Consider the following 18,965-nt stretch of genomic DNA (forward strand, 5'->3'; position numbering starts at 1 on the left):
AAATTGGTCATATTTCTGCAAAAGAATAGCTGAAATTTGAAGCTGGTTTGTAGCATACCAAGAATACCAACTTTGCTGTTGTTAGTACTGGAAGTGTTATTTTGTGTCTGTTAAATTATTGTAGTTGGGTTAAGTGGCTTAGGTTTTATTGTGAATTTGTTATGTACATTTTTTGTGTTTTGTATTGACTTATATATATACTTTAAACTTTTATTATATTGTTCAATTTAAAGAATAAAACAAAATAAATAAAAAAGCCGTTATTTAATGTCATCCACCTTCGTTTTGTGGCTCTCTTTTTTTCTTAAAGTATCAGTTCAGGCACCGGTACCGTTTAAAGGTATCGATTAGGCACCGGTATGTCACTAAACTAAGCAAAACTTTTGTATGGGTCTTTGGGCAGCAGTAAAGGACTAGAACTCCCCATCAGGGAATCGAACCCCGGTCTCCTGCGTGACAGGCGGAGAAACTTTCTAATTCAGGTGAATATTTAGCTAAATTATTTTCATGGTTTTATATGTTGGTAAATCACCAACATGCATCATAAATGTTTTTAGACCTGGATAAATTTGTTTTGATGTAGAAGCCATTAAAAATAAATAAATAATACATGTATTATTTACATTTATCACGATTTCTATTTTAATACTGATATCTGGTATAAATGGTTTCTGTAACCAAAAAATCTCTCCCTCTTTCATTAGTTAATATTTTCAACACATTATCTGACAAACTGTGTTTAACGCGACTTTTATTTTGGTCTGGAGAGATGACGTCACACGGCTGCGCCGCGATCCTGCGTCTGTTCACTGTTGTGATTCGACTGAAGAAAGGTTAGTGGTTTTAAGCATTTAAGTTGTTTAAATCAATGTTAAATGTTTAGTCAAGTTTATAGTTGTTATACGTTTTGCACAACGATTATTTATTATTGAATGTAACATTTTAATGCTTGATTTAACATTATTGAGATATTTTTTTGTGAGTAAAGCGCATTCACACATGATTCATGAGTAACAGAATAGGTGCGTCTCTCCTTATGTAGTAAATGAATATATCATAAACTCGAATTCAGTCACTGGCAAGTAGTAATGAAGAAACAGCTTTTCGAAACTCCGACTCAACTGAACCAAATGCTTCGCAAAATCACCGCGCGCTGTCGAGACCTGCTGGTCAAAACTAACTAAACAGGGTAAATTTAACGAGAAAACAAATACCGTGTGTAATGACAACTTTAACAAACCAACTGCAAATGTTTTAATTTAAGTGTAATCTACAATTAAATGCCAAATGTATATAACATACTATATATTTTGTTCCTTTATTTATTTACAGGGCTAACTTTGAGTGTTTTGTTGTTGTTATTGTAATCAGGCCATTAACCATCACTCTGACTGCTAAACTAGGGAGCTGATTGAGACACACCCAGATATTTAGTTTGGATACATTTTTCTTTCTGTCAATTGTTCTCTTGTTAAACATGGCAATATGTCCAAACACACAGAAAAACTCCTGCTGAAGCGACTGAGATCCACTTCAGATGGAGTTTATTAAAGAGGAGAGTGGAGAAATGAAGATTGAAGAAGCGAGCAGTGTGAAACAAGAAGATACCGAAGAACAAACAAAGATGGCGTTTATTAAAGAGGAGAGTGAAGAAATTAAGATTGAAGAAACATTCAGTGTGAAACAAGAAGAAACTGAGGAACAAACAGGTTGGTTTCATTCTCAAAGCTGAACTCAGTCATTTGATCTTCATTAAAATGTCCAGCTCTACAGAAATAAATGATAATTTTGAAGAATGCCATTCAAGTGTCCTAATTAAAGCGGTTTTATTTGGCATGGAGCGGTTTGCTACAAGTGGTCAGACATGTTGAGATCACATGACCAGGCAAATACTTATGCTGCCTTCTGAGAAGATCCTATTTTTTACGTTAAAAAATAACAATTTGTGTAACATTAAACCCAATATCAACTTCTGAATTGGAAACCATGAAGAACATTCATTTCTATCACTTAATTATTCAAAAGTATCTAAAAACATTTATTTTTCCATAAAGCAAACCGTGAAATGTGAGTGATCAGCTTTACATCTGTTGTCAACAAGGGATTTTTTTTCTCTTCTCATTGTCAAAATTGCTCATTGTATCAAACCAGTGTCTTGTAAAAATGACTTTACTCCTTTTAAAGGCACACTATGTAAGTTTCTTCACTAGAGGTCACTTAAAGGGATACTTCAGGATTTAGCATTAAGCTTTGTATTAGTAGAAAACCTGTAGTATTTTCGAATTACCGTGCTTTCCACCCTCATATCCCCCTGAGATGAGAGATTTATGTATTTTTTGTCTGGAAAAAATTCAGTTTTTAATCAGTTTTAAATATTTTAATCGTCATTTTGCGTCATCGGAGGATTTTTTGACCAGAGGCGAGAGACTACAGCCAGTAATAGGAGCTGTCCCACATGTTCTCAACCCGCCCATAGGGGGTGGGATCTCACTCACAGAATGTACACAGTGTCAGGAAGCTAAGCTAACAGGCTCTTGTTCTGTGGAGAAAGCTGAGTAGTAGGAGAAAGCTGAGTAGTAGGAGAAAGCTGAGTAGTAGGAGAAAGCTGAGTAGTAGGAGAAAGCTGAGTAGTAGGAGAAAGCTGAGTAGTAGGAGAAAGCTGAGTAGTAGGAGAAAGCTGAGTAGTAGGAGAAAGCTGAGTAGTAGGAGAAAGCTGAGTAGTAGGAGAAAGCTGAGTAGTAGGAGAAAGCTGAGTAGTAGGGGTTACCATCCTCTTTTTCCTGGACATGTCCGGCCGTTGAGATCGTCCAAAATGTCCGGGATTTGGCTTTTGCTTTCTGCAGTCGCCATTCATTGTTTACATGCACACCTTTTGTTTCAATCTAACTGAATTCATTCCGATTAGTGAATCTGAATGTAGTGTTTACATGAACGCTAAACAAGTGACCGGTTGATGTGCATTTTAACATTGCTAAGAAAATTCCTGCTCCTCCGTGAGAGATAGCCTACGAGACCGGCGTCGCTCATCAGTAATCATGCCACCGGCGTTGCGCCGTTCTCCCGCGCCCCTCAGCCTCGTCTTGCTCGCAACAGTAAACATAATGAATGGCGACTGTAGAACGCAAAAGCCGAATCCCGGACATTTTGGGCGATCTCGAAATCCCGGGCAAACTCGTCACGGAGACTCACTAGTAGCCTAACCTTGTTGTTTTCAACTGCGCTCTCTTACCGGTAGGCGTGGCTAGGGAGTGGCCTCGTAGGGCAGCGAAGCAAGTGCATTCTGGGAGTTGTTGTCTTTCATCCACATAAGCCAAAATTACATTTTCTGGCTTTTCTCAGTCTAGAAATCTCCAAATTCAAAAATAATTTCACATTTCTTCTACATAAATGACCTATTTTAAATAAACATCCATCTTTCCAGAGGTGAAGTATCCCTTTAAAGGCGTATTTTGTTGATGCCAAGAATGAGCGTGGAATCATGGGAGTTTTTGTATTCCCCTCCACAGCCGATGTAAAACAATCCGATGGGACTCAGGCAGAAATAATGTTCATGGATGATGAATTAATGTAAAGTTTTATTAACATTACTGGCACTCCTTTCGTTTGTTTATGCATATTTTACAATTAAAGTGGTGTTTAATGTCCTCCTCCTTCCCTGAACTTGGTTACAGTTGCGTTTGATCACTTAAATTCACCAATTCATTCTATTAAAGCGGCCACAAGTGCTGAATTACCACTCATACAGGTCACTTTATTCAACAAATTAAAATTGTGGGGTAACACAGTGCTGTTTTACTTGGTCAAAACAATCATACTAAAATACATTTGAGTGTGTTGAAAGTTATGTTTACGTTATTCTGTGCGTTCGCTCGGCGGCTGCTATGAGACACTTGTTGCACATTGCAGGAATCTAGATCCATTATAGAATTTCATATTAATAAAAGCTGGATGACTTGTATGGTGGATTAGTGTTGTCACGATACTAGAATTTCTAACTTCGATACGATACCTTGAAAAATATTGATATTCGATACCATTTTCGATACTACGGAGAAAAAAACTGCCACAATATTAAGGGGGTATTTTTTAATTTTTTTTAAAGCTAAATATAACAAGTCTAGAACATGACAATGAGGGATATTTTACATGAACAAAAATGTCCTGAGGTAGTGCACTTGTTCAAAAGCATAAATGCTGGTTAATATATTAAAGTTATTTGATGAACAGATTTAAACGCAAACGTGCATCACATGCGAAAACAGTGCTCACTGGATCGACGTCAAGTCACCTTTATTTATATAGTGCTTTTAACAATACAGATTGTGTCAAAGCACTTAACAGTATCAAATTGGAGGATAGAGTGTCAGTAATGTATAATAAGATTAAACATTCAATTTTCAGTTAAAGGCATTTCATTATTGAATTGAGAGATGTCATTGAATAGCTCAGTTTAGTTTAATTAGTATCTGTGTAATCAAATTGATGATAATTGCTAATGAAGGCAAATTGCAGAATTAAATAATTTTTTGAATAAAGTTAAATAAGCACAAGTTAATTTACATTTGACCACAGTTAAAATTCAAAACTGTGTAAAAAACGAGACAACACACACTCATATCAACAACAATACTAGGCCATCTTGGTTAATGTTTCAGAAATGTTCAAATGAGAAGAGTTACCAACCTCTCGAAATTATTTATATAGATCCGGGTGTCGGTCTTTCAGGTGCTTTGCTATATTAGGCCCCGATCACACCTAACGTGTTTTTCAGGTTTGAAAACGCGAGGTGCACAGCACTTACCATCACACAGAACGAGCAGTGCGCTGCGTTTTTTATGTTGTTAGGCAACCACTGAAACAGCTGTCCTGTCACAGGCACATAACCAGCGCACAGAACGCTCGCTGCCATAGGAAACCAATTGAAAATAGGCGCCTCTCACTGCAAAAAACGCATCAGGCGTGATCGGCGATCGGATTTAACTAGAGCGAATGAGACAAGTGCGCGTGTGGTGTTTGTCAACGCGCCTTTGGAGAGAAATGAAAGTGACAGCTCGGCTAGTATCGGTGTATCGATACTTCGGGAAATTAGTATTGGTACCGTTCAGATATTTCAGTATCTATTTATCGAAATATCTATTTTTACAACACTATTGTGGATAAATTACCGTATTACTGTTACTACAAATAAAGCTATGTTAGCCACTTTACAAATAGTATTGTCTTTAAGGCATTATACAAACATTACTTGCAGTAAATCAAGACTACAAGAGATTCAAACAATAAGACAATGTTGAGCTATATAGCAATGATTCGTTTTCTGTCGATAAATTAATTCTGTCGATCTAAACGGTTGCTCACCTGTCTAATAAAACTAAAACGTCTTTGGCTTTTTCTACGGAAGTAAAACGAAAAAAAAAATCGAGGGTAACGTGGATATGATGTTATTGACATTCGATGCAATGACACGGGCCATTACACTGCTTAAAATAGCTGATCAATAAATTATCATTGCTGTCGAGCGAAAACCTCGTATCTCCATATTTCGTAATCTAAATTTCTTTCATAAATCATTGCTATTTGTCCCCCTTTACGTTTGTTTGTGGGTTTTACAAAAATGTAACCATTGTAAAGTATTAAAAAGAGCTTGTGACTAAACCGCGTAACTCCATTGGATCCTCAAGCTGTCGGCAAAACCTTGTAACTCTACCCCTCTCCCATTTTGAATTGAAGTGCCACGAACAGCAGCGCTAAAGGTAAGCAGTGATCTTTCTTCTACGGTAAATATGGTTTAGAATGAGCCCTAGGTGGTTGCAAACTCAGTTAAAATTATGTAGTGTTTGTTCAACAAAATTTTGCTCTGATGTTAACATTGTGATTATAAATGGAATAGTTTGCTGAGGAGAGTCGTGTATGCTAGTGTTGTGACAAAAAATGATCAGACTAAAGTTGTAGCCTATGGTTCATTTTATCGCTACTTAAAGGCCCACTGAAGTGCGCCAACGTGCAGCTTTGTATGATGCGTTGACGTAATTTCCACTGAAAAAGGAAGCAAAGGTGGGGCATATTGAATGGCTCCTCTCCCTTTTCAGATAGCCAATAGCATTTAATTTACCTCTCAGACTGCAAGTCATACTTGACAGCACCATGGAAGCAAATCCGAGCGCTGATGATACGTTGGATTCAATAGTAGAGGTGTGAATTAATTCTAGCCATTTCAGTCTTAAACAACATACAGTTGGAAAACGGAATAAAACTTGAGTGTTTGAGCAACCGAACACGCATCTCCAACCCATATTGCTCTGTGACGTGTGAATGTCGCTTTGGCCAGGTTGTATTTATAGCATAGGGGTACAGACGCTTTAGATTCTAGAGAGCATTTGATTGGACAGAAGATGTGATGAGAAGCTGAAGTAATTTTAGCGGAAGTGAGAGACTGTACGTTTTGAAAGCTTATATCTCCTAAATGCATTGTTTTGGAACACACCAGCTTATTCATAACCTTAAGGCTGACATATTCATACTAAAAGCAAAAAAAAAAAAAAGAATTCAGGGGGTCTTTAAGATTGTCATCAGCAGAAGTAACATTTTCTAATATCAGTGTTGTATAGCACAGATTACAGGACTGTTATCTGTTTAGCTAGATAACTAAATTCTTGCTTAACCCTTTGCGTTCTTACTGGTGTGACTAGAGCGTTCCGTGCATCACGTGATAAACTGCTAAATTCAAATGTGCTTTCGCGCTTTGGCTGGCACAGCCAGAGACGGACACGCTTAATTTTGATGCTTGTCACATATCAGAACTAATCATTGTTCACTGGCCACTTACTTGCATGTATTTGGGGAAAAGTGATGAATTTATGTGTTGTAAAACCGTCAGATCTGATTCTCTTAATTGCGGAGCGAACTAACATGGCGGCGTGTTATAGACCAGCTAACATGATCATTGTAACGCAGTTCGTTGTTATGGGAAGGAGGAGGCGGGAACCGGCGAACGTTTAACACACTTTAATAACGTTAAATCAATAAACAACAAAACAAAAGTAAAGGCAGCAGCCCCTCACGGACGACTGCCACCACACATAATAAAACACAACATAAAGTCCAGGTCCACTCTCGTCCTTCACTGTCGTCACTCCTCCTTTTTTGCTTCCGCTCCTCCATGAGAGATACGAGACCGGTGCATTGCGCACGTGTCGCTCATCAATCACGCCACCAGCCTTGCGCCGTTCTCTCGCTGCCCTCGTCCTGCTCGCCACAATCATAATGAATGACGAAACACATTCACTTAAACGTATTTGAGAATCAGAATATCATGTAGCTGATGACATAGCTAACAAGTTTGTGAATATTTTGAATAAAACAATTTGTTTAATCTGTTAGACAATGCTTTTGTGGCTGCGGTGTGTCTTGTGACAAGCATGATGCGTCGCAAAGGAGAGAGTAAGAAAAAAAAAGAGGGTGAGGTTATCCCAGCTCAGAGAATGAGAATGAGGAAATTACACTGGAGAGTGTAGATAGAGGGGAATTTAAAATGGAAGCACGTACAGTGAACAATGTCTTAATGGTTCGTGAGTTGAATAGGAATTGATATTTCACTGTATAATGAGTGATAATTAGTGTTGAATGAATTGATGGGCATATTTCACAGCAGAATACACACTAATGTTTTTGTTGTTGTATTTTTTTTAAGATTCCTGTGATGACACTGAGGATGAAGCCATTGAAGGAAGAAAGAGGAAGGGTAAAAGTCAATGGAAGTGTCTGCAGAAAAGGAGAAGAATGATGGGACAACCCTATGTTGGGATTAGCAGGAAAGAAGTAGTTAACATGGAGCCCCGGGTGATGGGACCTAGATGCCAGTCGGCTGCATGTGTGAAATCCTCCAAGCTTCACTGCAGTACAATTGGAGAAGCAGACAGGGAGAACATTTTTAAATGTTTTTGGGAGAAAATGAACTGGGAAGAGAAAAAAATGTATGTGCGTGGCTTGGTAGATGTCGTCCCAGTAAAGAGGAGAAGGGGGTCTGACAATTCAAGAAGGTCATCTACTCTTATTTTCTTTTTAAAAGTTGATGGACAGAGAAGGAGGGTGTGCAAGAGTTTGTTTTTGGCAACACTTGGAATAGGGGCATGGTCTGCCCTTAACTGGGTGCAAGACACGGGAAATACACAGCAGAATGCAGCATCATGCCACAGACATGAGGCTCATGAGTTCATGAAGAGTTTTCTACAGGATCTCCCTAAGGTGCCTTCCCACTTCTGTAGGTCGTCAACATCAAAACAGTTCCTGGAGCCTGTCTTTCAGTCCATGCTGAACCTGTATAAAGTCTACCATCGTGCCGCTGAGGAAAAGATGCTGAGACCCTTCTCAAGGCAGATGCTCTCAGAAGAATTTAAGCAGCAGAACCTGAGTCTTTACCATCCAAAGAAGGACCAGTGTAACACTTGCTGCTCCTTCAAGGCTGGTAACTTGCCAGACAATGAGTGGCAGAATCACTTTCTTAAAAAGGAAGAGGCCTGTGCAGCAAAATTGCAGGACAAAAATGATGCGGGTGACAAGACCATGGTTGTCTGCATGGATCTGCAAGCCCTCCTCCTCTGCCCCAGATTGAATGTGTCGGCTCTTTACTATAAGGCAAAACTCGCCGTTCACAACTTTACAATTTATGACATGTCTACAGACAACACTACTTGCTATGTCTGGCATGAAGGTGAGGGAGCTCTGTCTGCCAGTGAGTTTGCATCCTGTGTCACTGATTTCCTCTCTGAGCATATGGAGCATGAGAAGTACATTTTGTGGACTGATGGGTGTGAGGACCAAACCCGCAATTCTGTGCTCGCCAATGCTCTTCTGAAGTTTTCCACAGAGAAGAAGAAGGTAGTCATTCAGAAGTTCCTGGAGAAGGGCCATACAGAGATGGAATGTGACTCAGTGCACAGTGTCATTGAGAGACGTCTGAGAAACCAAGAAATCTATGTTCCAGCTCAATATGCTGCTCTGATGAAGACAGCGCGGTCCAAGCCCAACCTGTATAAAGTCAAATATGTGGACCATAACTTCTTCCAAGACTTCACCAAACTGACCCTCTGTAAGTCTATCCACCCAGGGATCAAACTCCGTGACCCATCTGTCCATGATATCAGTGCAATCAGGTACTGTAACTATCAAACTAAAATCATGTCTCTCTCACCAGCTCAGATCAAAAGCCATGATGTTGCATTTATTTGCTGTTAAATCTTTAATGTAAAATTGAGTTTTTGAAAAACAGTTAGCATACAAAAACTATAATGATAATGTGTAAATGGTGGTGTTCAAACTTTGTCAAATATTTCTTTCTTTTTTTACATTATTAGGTACAACATTAATGGCACGATGGACTTCAAGATCCAGCATTCGGCTGATTGGACTCCATTTTCAAAGCAGCAACTACAACACACCACCTCAGCCTCACCTGCAGTCACTCCACTCTATACAGAGAGCCTAAAGATAAGGGAGATGAAATACAAACACCTCCAAGACCTCAAGGAGGTCATACCAAAAGACTTCCACAGCTTTTATGACAATCTAAGACACTAGTAAACACAAGCACACACACACACACAATACACAAAATGGTGTAGATACATGTTTCATGTTTACTGTTTGGTAGTTATTGTTATTACAGCATCACTTAAAAACAATATTATTATACTGACATATTAACATTCCTGAACACAAATGGCACTAAATATGAATTGAACAAAGCAATAAAAAACATAAAACCATGTTTGCATTTGTGATCGTAGAAACGACAAACAAACACTACTCTATACTGCTCAAAACTCGCGTTTGAATAGTCAGTAGCAAATTCTTAAAATATGAAAACATACTTACAGGCTGTGTCTGTGAGTAAGAAGCGCCAGACTGTACTTGCAAAGCCACACTTTTTAGAATCAGCCTTTGTGCACAGCTGGCCTTGTTCTCTCCCAGGTTCTGGAAACAGTCCTCTGAAAAATGCGCAGCACATAGTCGAATAATTTGGTTGTACTGTTCTGGAACAGTGTTGTAAATTAAAGGTTGTATCAGCGATTTCAGGCCCAAACATAAATTATCACAGTCTTTCCTAACGATCCGCTAGCTGCCCGCCCCATAAGCAGGCCGTCAAAAAACCGCATCTCTGTAGGCTACCAAAATAAATAGTGTTCCAACCAATCACCGACAGGGGGTGGGTGTTGAGGTTTTGCGCTCGTGCACGGCTGCACGTGTTGGTTGTTGGTTCCTGACTTCACGCGGTGCACTGGTTGTCGCTGATTGTCGCTGATTGGTTGGAACACTATTTATTTTGGTTTTGAGTGGTTGGTGAAACCAGTTGTTTTTGTGTGCAGATCTCAGAGCCTAGGCTTCCTACAGAGACGCGTTTTTTTTTGACGGCCTGCTTATGGGGCGGGCAGCTAGCGGATCGTTAGGAAAGATTAGATGAATGATCATTTATGTTTGGGCCTTTCTTGGGCCTGAAATCCCTGATACAACCTTTAAGCTTAACCACTGTTTTCTAAAAGTAGTTTGGCTCTCGCAACGGAAAACAGCGTCTCCACGACATGGCGGTAACAATACAGCGAGAATAAAAATGACGCCTTCTTTCTTTGCTATAGATTTGAAACTCTGCCCCCACATACTGATGTAGATTTGTGGGGGCATGTTTGAACGAAGCGTTTTAGGAAGGCGTGGCTGAGCCTTAACTTTTACAAAGTATATCTCTTTGGGTTTGAGACTTTGAGCTTTGTAACTTTGCATATCTTATACATGCACAAACAGCTACATAACACACTAAAGAAAAAGGAAAACAAGAAATCGCATCATATGACCCCTTTAAAATCATGTCAACACCTGCTCACTAATGAAAAAAAAAAAAAATCCTGCTAATACATCTTAAAAGAGTTACTTCTGCTGTCTACATTTATTCTTCTTTTAAAGGGCTTTGGTGAGCAAATAAAACAGCCAGTAACTTTATAACATAATAGTGTTTTTAAATCAAACTGTTTGTGTTTGAAAATTGTGCACTAAAGGAAAGATCTGTTGTGACTTTTTTACTTGATCGGATTAAAAACTAAAACTGAAAGTAATGTGCGTGTGCAATGACGTTGAAATAGCGTAATGACGTATGACACGTGGAACGAGCTGTTCTTCCTGTTGAATGAAGTGTCCTATAAATAAGTGTCCCATCATTCTGAAATTCTCCTTTCACTGTGTCTGTGAAGTGGAGCAGGACAACTTCCCACTAGCCCTTGTTTCGGACTCTCATCCACACACGACTGGTTTTGGGCATTTTTACTGCGTGATAAATATTAGCAGCACGGCACAATGGTTCATATGCTAATTTTCTCCAAATTATGACCAGAAATGGATAAATATTAAGTCCGCTATTTATTTAAAACAAATAAAGAACCAATGTAGGAGAATAGTGCGCATGTCAAAAATCTATTCCGATTTGAATCTTGTGACATAAACGCGCTCATCAACCCGATCACATTTAGCTCTCATGTAAACACGACATTCAGATTCATCAATCAGAATGAATTCAGTCCGATTGAAACAAAACATGTGCATGTAAACGTAGCCCATGTGCCTTAACTTAAACTCTCTTCAGGTTTCTAAATATAAACACTGTTAGGAATGTGGAAAAGCAAAGTCATAAAATTGGGATTTCAAAGAAGATTGTTTCGGAAAAAATAAGATTAATTCATATCTGAAAGGTTCCTTAACAAGAAGTGTTTTTAAAGCCACACTATGGCTGTAATTTTTCACCACTAGAGGTCATTTATTCAAAGAAAAGGCTTAGCTTGATGACGCCTTGGCTATGGCGAGTCATGGGAGTTGTTGCCTTCACCTCTAAGGCCGATGGACAATACGTTGGCACTCGGGCAGAAATCATTTTCTTGGATGACCGGTAATATATTAAAGATTTATTAACGTTGCGAAAGCCGTTGGAGTGGAACGAGGCTGCTGGAACGATTGCTAATGGGAGCTGAGCGCGACACACGGCTCGAGAGCAGTGGAGCTTTTATTATGTCGCAGACGCCGCTTCCACTTCTTCCAGCCATGCGTGTGTGGGGTAACGCAGCGCTGTTTTAGCATTTTAAGTCAAGTCATGTCTATTTGTATAGCGCTTTTCACAATACAGATTGTATCAAAGCAGCTTCACAGTATTAAATTAAAATAATACAACAAGGTTTGTTTCAAGTGGAATTTATTGATTGATAAAATTAAATTAAATATCCCCAACATATATATCTAAAATATATATATCTATCAAAATATATCTAAAATATATCATTTTAGATATATTTGAGTGTGTTGAAAGTTGTAATAATGCTACTTGGCGGCCACCATATGAGACACTTGTTGCACTGCAGTGAGCTTGATCGATATTAGGCATGGTAAAACATGGTACTCGCAGTAAATCAAGAAAACGAGATTTAAACAAAAAGACTAACTGTGTTGAGCTGTATAACAATGATTAGTTTTCTGTTGATAAATGTATCCAAACAGTTGCTCATCTGTCTAATAAAACGCATAATATATTTAAGCGTCTTTGGTGTTTCCATGGTTTCTATCAAATAAAACCTGAAATCGAGGTTAACACGGGTATGATGTCATTGATAGGCGACGTTGATGTCCATGTCCTGGTTAAAACGGCTCATTTCTCTGGATTTAAACATTCTTAGAAACATTTGGGATAATATAAGTAACAAATCAACAATATATATACATTGTTCTAGTGGTTTTTGGATACTTTGAACCAAAAATCTTACATAGTGTGCTTTTAACATTATACTCTTTCTGAGTAAATTAATGCTAGTACTTTTCTAGTGTAGGTGTCCAATTTCTTGACCGTGTGCAGATATTTGGCAAGAAACACATGCATATCCACATTATACGAGGGAAGCCTTGCACGTAGGGGTGAATGGATGTTGCCTGATATACTAAAAATGCGTTCTGATGCACAACTTGTGGTAGATACACACAGGTATCTTCTTGTGAACATTGACATGACCAGAAAGCTCCCTTCATTTAATCTCCATTTGATTGCATCATCACTTGCATCTGTCTCTGGAATTTAATTTAGCTGTGAATACAAATAATGATCATTTGTTGTTTTTTATTTTTTTTGCAAATTATTGTTGTTATGGTAGATCATAATTATTAGGCTACTTGTGATCGACATTCTGATAAAGATCTATGTAGAAATTGGAGAAGCAATTGGTTGTCAACCAAGCAATTAATGTCCTATAGCTCCCATCTTTCGCATTAGATGTTTGTGTGAAAAACTGGCAAAATAACAACTGGCAGGTGCAAAATATTGCTGTGTCCTCTTTTTTTATTTTAATATTTTAGATTAATCATTACAATGCTGTCAATTTCACACTCTAAATTCAGTATATGAGTCCATTTGTGTAGGATTTGCCAGACCTGGGTTGGTTTTTAATGGTTACAGGTAGAGTCACCGATTGGTAAAACCCCATGCACTAATTTCTATTTATTTTTAATTATTAAAATCAAATTTTATTCTTTTCCTGAACAAGTTTTTTCGTTTGTTTTGCAGTTCTCACTGATGCAAATTCAAAGACCTCATCCTTAAATGTGGATATTCTGCAATATTCTGTAAATAAAATGAAATAATATAGCCTATAAGGCCTATAAAACAAACAAATCGATGTAGTGAGGAATCTTCGTCTGCTTTTCCCTTCAGCATGTCAATCGGAGTATCAGGCAGTAAAACGGAGCGATCTTGAGGCGGCGCGACACTTACAGGAGCCAACAACGCACGCTCAATTATGAACAAAAAGAGCGAATAAAATGTAAGATAAGATGGCAAATAAGCAGTATTTTACTGTCTGTTTGCACATGTGCATCAATCGGTGTGTCTGGTAGATTTAAACAGAGATCTTGAGCCAGGCGCGATGCTAAGTTGTGGCTGGCGCAACGCTGATAGGTAACGTGACGCGCGCTCTATTATAGATAAAAAGAGCGAATAAAATATAAGATAAGATGACAAATAGGTAAATAAGAGCAGGATTGCATTGTCTATGTGCTTTCGTGTATCAATCGGAGTGTCTGGTAGATGAAAACAGTGAGATATCTTGTGGCAGGTGCCACGTTAGTGGCTGGTGCGACGCTTAGTAAGAGCCACGAAACGCGCTCAATTACGGGCAAAACAAGCGGATAAAATATAAGATGACAAATAGGTAAATAAGAGCAGGATTGCACTGTCTGTGTGCTCTCGTGTATCAATCGGAGTGTCTGGTAGATGAAAACAGTGAGAGATCTTGTGGCAGGCAAATAGGTAGGCTAAATAAGAGTAGAAGGAATGCGGGATGCCTGTCTATTTGATCATGTGCATCAGTCGGAGTGTCTGGTAGCTGTAAGGCAGATGAAAAGCGTTTGGTTAATGGTGAATATTGACCTATTGTGCGTACCGTTCTGGCTCCCGCCGGCTACAGGGGATACGCGCTGCATTTGGTTTAAAAAAACATCTTACATATTGTATAAGGTCACGAGGCAGGCGCATATATCCGTGACTGGTCGAGTGGCAGGCGCATTTAATGGTGATGGGTCGAGTGACAGCTGCCCCTAGTGGTGACGGGTCGAGCGGCAGCTCCCCCTGCCACGCAAAGATTTTACCCCTACTGTCTGTGTAGGTGCAAACCCGCAATTTAAAAACGTAACTTTATTCTTTGAAGAAACCTTGAATCATAATTCCTGAATTTGGTTGTTGCAGTAAGAGTGTTCCTTACCATGCCTGTCACAGTGGATCATTCAGTAAACTGAAACTTACATAAAATGATCTGTGATCTACAATGGACCAAGACCGATTAGTGCATCTTGCCCTCATATCAATAGAGCACGCAATTACACAATCCACACTTTCATGAAATGTTAGAAAAATGGACAAGCATGAAAACAAGACATGTTCAAATTTAATTGTTACCTTTATGTCTGAAAAGTTTAGGACAAGAAGCTCTTAACCTTTTCTGGCAACCAGTCCTTTTTTTAATGTATTAGACTGCAGATTTAAAATAGCTATTCAGCTTGTGTTTAACTATTAAATGCATGAATGTTTTGCCAATCATTATTGGATATTCAGGTCTTTAGCGATCCGGATCTAGGCTATATCTGTCGTGATAATGTAAAACTCTGCTTATATTATTAGAGCAACAAATACAGAAGAATAAAATAAAGCATATTTTGTTACCTTTTGGAGCTTGGACGGGTTCAGTTTGAGCAGATGTGTTATACCATCATCTTTTTCAGCCAGATGCTGTTTTTTACCTTCAGCATCTGGCTCAAATTCGCCATCTCAAACATATTCTCAAAACTATAATTTTCAAAATCAATATTTTAAAGGACAAGTTCGGTATTTTACACTTAAAGCCCTGTTTACAGATCGTATCTGATGAAATAGAACGGTTAAGATTAAAATTTGGACACATGCTCCTGTCCCGAGAATTTTAGGTTTATTTCGCTTTTGTGGACCTATTTTGCCAAACGCGTCACACCCGTGATTCTTCCGTTGAGAGCTTGAATAATAGACACTCCAGCCCAGTTGGTGGCGATAATGCACCTTTGCCAATTGCAAGCAAACCACGGGCATTTAATTGAATACACAGAAGAAGCAGAAGAAGAAGCGGCGGAGTAATACCGTAAAGGTGCTGCGGTCTCACAGCAAGTCAATGGAGTTGGACAAAAACTGCGATAAAACCTGTTGGAATGCATCTTTTTCAGCGATTTTTGAGGGAACATATCAGTGAACACCCCCTGACCACTTGGTGAGTTTCACGTCTTTGTAAACGAAAGTTTAATGTGTTTTTAGGACGGAATCTTCCAGTGCATATAGACAACCATTGTGGGGGTGGTGGGGGGAAGCGAAATAAACCTAAAATTCTCGGGACAGCAGCATGTGTCCAAATTTTAATCTTAACCGTTCTATTTCATCAGATACGATCTGTAAACAGGGCTTTAAGTGTAAAATACCGAACTTGTCCTTTAATCGCTAACAGCTCCTTCACCAGATCCACCATCAAGTGACAGTGACACTAATATTTGATTGCGTTCAGCACTTGCTCTGCAGTAAATCACTGAGCCATTTCAAGTTTAGTTGATGATACTTATTATTGAAATACTAAGAAGGTTGATGTCTAGCTTTAAAAAAAATAAATAAATGAGGAAGAAGGTAGTTAATGACATCCTGGATCATTAAAGACCTGAGGTATGAGTTTAACGGTTAAGCTTCACTGTTTTTAAATCACTAAATTATAATGATAATAAATAAAAACAAAAGCGCAGATAGATTAATTGATGCTCAAGAATGCAATGCACTACGTTAAGAGCCAATGCTAAATTTTGAACAGGATGATTTGTGTAAATTGTTCCAAACCCAATTAAATGTTCATTCACGGCCCAAGCTAAGGTACTATTGGCTCATGCTATAGTCAGACTTAACAGGTAGAAAAAGCCACCAAAGAAGTCATACTCCTTAAAATAGAGCTTCTAATGGGAGGGACTTCAGTAAATGAGAAATATGAGTCTGTTTATAAAAATTAATGAAAGTGACTCATTCACTTGAAAGATTAATTCAAAAACACTGATTATTTTGCCGCTATTGAATTGCATTGCTGGATTCTGTTGTTGTAAAATGTCTATTGATACCCAGACCAAATAACATTTATAAATCGCTCTATTAATTGGCTTTGACATGGTTTGCTACTACATATAACATGGTCCCGCTACTAGCCTTCCCAACTCTACCATGTTGTATATGTATTGCTCATTAATCAAGAATGTGAAAATGCAATTCATGTTGTCTCATTTTTAGGGTTCTACAACTTAAGTAGTTTAGGTAATTGAAATAACAGTGTCAGCTGCCATAATCAATTCCTCTCTAAATAGAAGCTTACTCATCTGTTGTCAGCATGAGCACCAATCATTTACATTTACATTTACATTTATTCATTTAGCTGACGCTTTTATCCAAAGCGACTTACAATTGCTATATATGTCAGAGGTCGCACGCCTCTGGAGCAACTAGGGGTTAAGTGTCTTGCTCAGGGACACATTGGTGTCTCACAGTGGATTCGAACCCGGGTCTCTCACACCAAAGGCATGTGTCTTATCCATTGCGCCACCACCCCAATCATGTAATTCATAAGTAGTGTGTAAGCCGTATTCTTTCAGACTTGCTTGTTTGTGATACAAACTTAATTCATATGGTTTGCTTTCTCCTTTTCTCAATCTTTTTTTTTTTTTTTTCTCAAATATTTTTTTTTTTTCTTTTGAACAAATTTAGGTTTAACAAACAAGAACAGAAAAACAGAGAACAAAGCTCAGCACAATATAGATCTGGACAGCATACATCTGGACAATATGCAGGACATATGACATAATACAAATAAAAATGATTAATCTATAGCGACGCCATTCAATATAGATGCAACAGTAGAGTTGGTAAAACGAAGATAGGGAGTCCAACTATTTAAGAAACGTCCTTTTGTGGAATGAAGAAGGCAAGTTAGGTATTCCAAAGGAAAGAGCTCCATGATGAGTTTATGCCAAGATGTTTTAGAAGGAGGTTTGTCGCTAATCCACGACAGGAAAATGTTCTTGCGTGCAGCATAGGAGAGAATATCATACAGTCTGCCTGAACCAGGACTGATTTTACTGTCTCTATATCCCAAGAGCAGCGAGACAGGATCACAGGTCAAAACAGTTCCAAAAATAGCACTCATATCTTCCAGAATATCTTGCCAGTATGACTGAATTTTAGGACAGTACCAAACACAATGAGTATATGTACCCAACGCAGTTTTGCATTTCAGGCAATCAGGAGAGGTATGAGGATACATGTTATGTCTTTTGCTAGGAGATATTTGCAATCTGTGAATAATTTTAAACTGTAACAACCTGGCGCGATTACAGACAGATATCCGTTTTGTTTGATTACAGATGACATCCCATTTCTCCTTATCAATAGCTACACCCAATTCAGTTTGCCATGTAAGTGCTGCGTCTGAGACTGCCAGTATGACAGATGTCTGGTTAAGCACATTATAAAAAGAAGTGATCACCTTCTTAACTGGACATTTAAGTAGTAATTTTTCTATTAGAGATAAAGAGGCTTCAGAAGCAAATGTAGTTTTTTTGAATATAAAATCTCGCACTTGGAGATATCTAAAAAAATGAGAGACAGGGAGGTTATATTTAGCCTGAATTTGTTCAAATGAGGATAAGGAGGATCCCACAAACAAATCACACATCTTTTTAATTCCTTGGCGTGTCCAGATATCATAACCTGTATCTGTCATGCCTGGTTCAAAGTCAGGGTTTCCTTGCACTGGGGAAAGCAAAGGAGTCAGTAAAGATCTTCCCTCCAACTTACGCACTGCAAACCATGCTTTAACAGTATTAACAACTATAGGGTTGTTATTGCACAAAGTCCTTACAGACTTTATATTCTTACAGGATAAAAGACCGAGCAATGAGCAGTGAGTATGAAACTTTTCTAGACATAACCAAACAGAGGTGGGATCCTCCTTTACCCATTCGGCTACAAACCTCAAATGTGATGCCAGTTGATACAATCTGAAGTTAGGCACATCCACCCCCCCTTTTGACGTAGGTAACTGTAACTTGGAAAATTTAAGTCTGGGTTTTCTTTTATTCCAAATAAATTCACTCAACCAGCTGTTAAGTAGTTTCAGTACTTTGTTTGAAAGTAGTGAGGGGATCATCTGTAAGGGGTAGAGTAATCTAGGAAGAACGTTCATCTTAATAAGAGATACCCTACCAAACAAAGATAAGGGAAGAGAGCACCACCTTTGTAAATCTCTTTTTATGACATCTAGTAGAGGAGTGTAGTTAGCCTTAAACATTTGGTGAAACATAGGGGTGATATGGATACCTAGATACACAAAACCAGACAGGGACCAACG

At 38.5% G+C, this 18,965-nt stretch overlaps 1 protein-coding gene across 1 annotated transcript in view; it reads left to right on the plus strand.

Annotated features, from left to right (window-relative positions):
* Positions 1 to 764: 764 nt before the first annotated feature.
* Positions 765 to 18,965, plus strand: part of LOC309496795 (uncharacterized protein) — a 28,224-nt gene continuing 10,023 nt past the window's right edge. The window contains exons 1-5 of the mRNA XM_082166911.1: positions 765 to 833; positions 1,502 to 1,709; positions 7,691 to 9,152; positions 9,354 to 12,119; positions 12,319 to 13,838. Of these exons, the coding sequence (XP_082023037.1) occupies positions 1,538 to 1,709; positions 7,691 to 9,152; positions 9,354 to 9,576 (1,857 nt within the window). The 5' untranslated portion in view covers positions 765 to 833; positions 1,502 to 1,537 and the 3' untranslated portion in view covers positions 9,577 to 12,119; positions 12,319 to 13,838. The remainder of the gene's footprint in view (positions 834 to 1,501; positions 1,710 to 7,690; positions 9,153 to 9,353; positions 12,120 to 12,318; positions 13,839 to 18,965) is intronic.

Source organism: Leuciscus leuciscus (assembly GCF_965113295.1).
Source record: "Leuciscus leuciscus genome assembly, chromosome: 4".
Taxonomy (NCBI): Eukaryota; Metazoa; Chordata; class Actinopteri; order Cypriniformes; family Leuciscidae; genus Leuciscus; species Leuciscus leuciscus.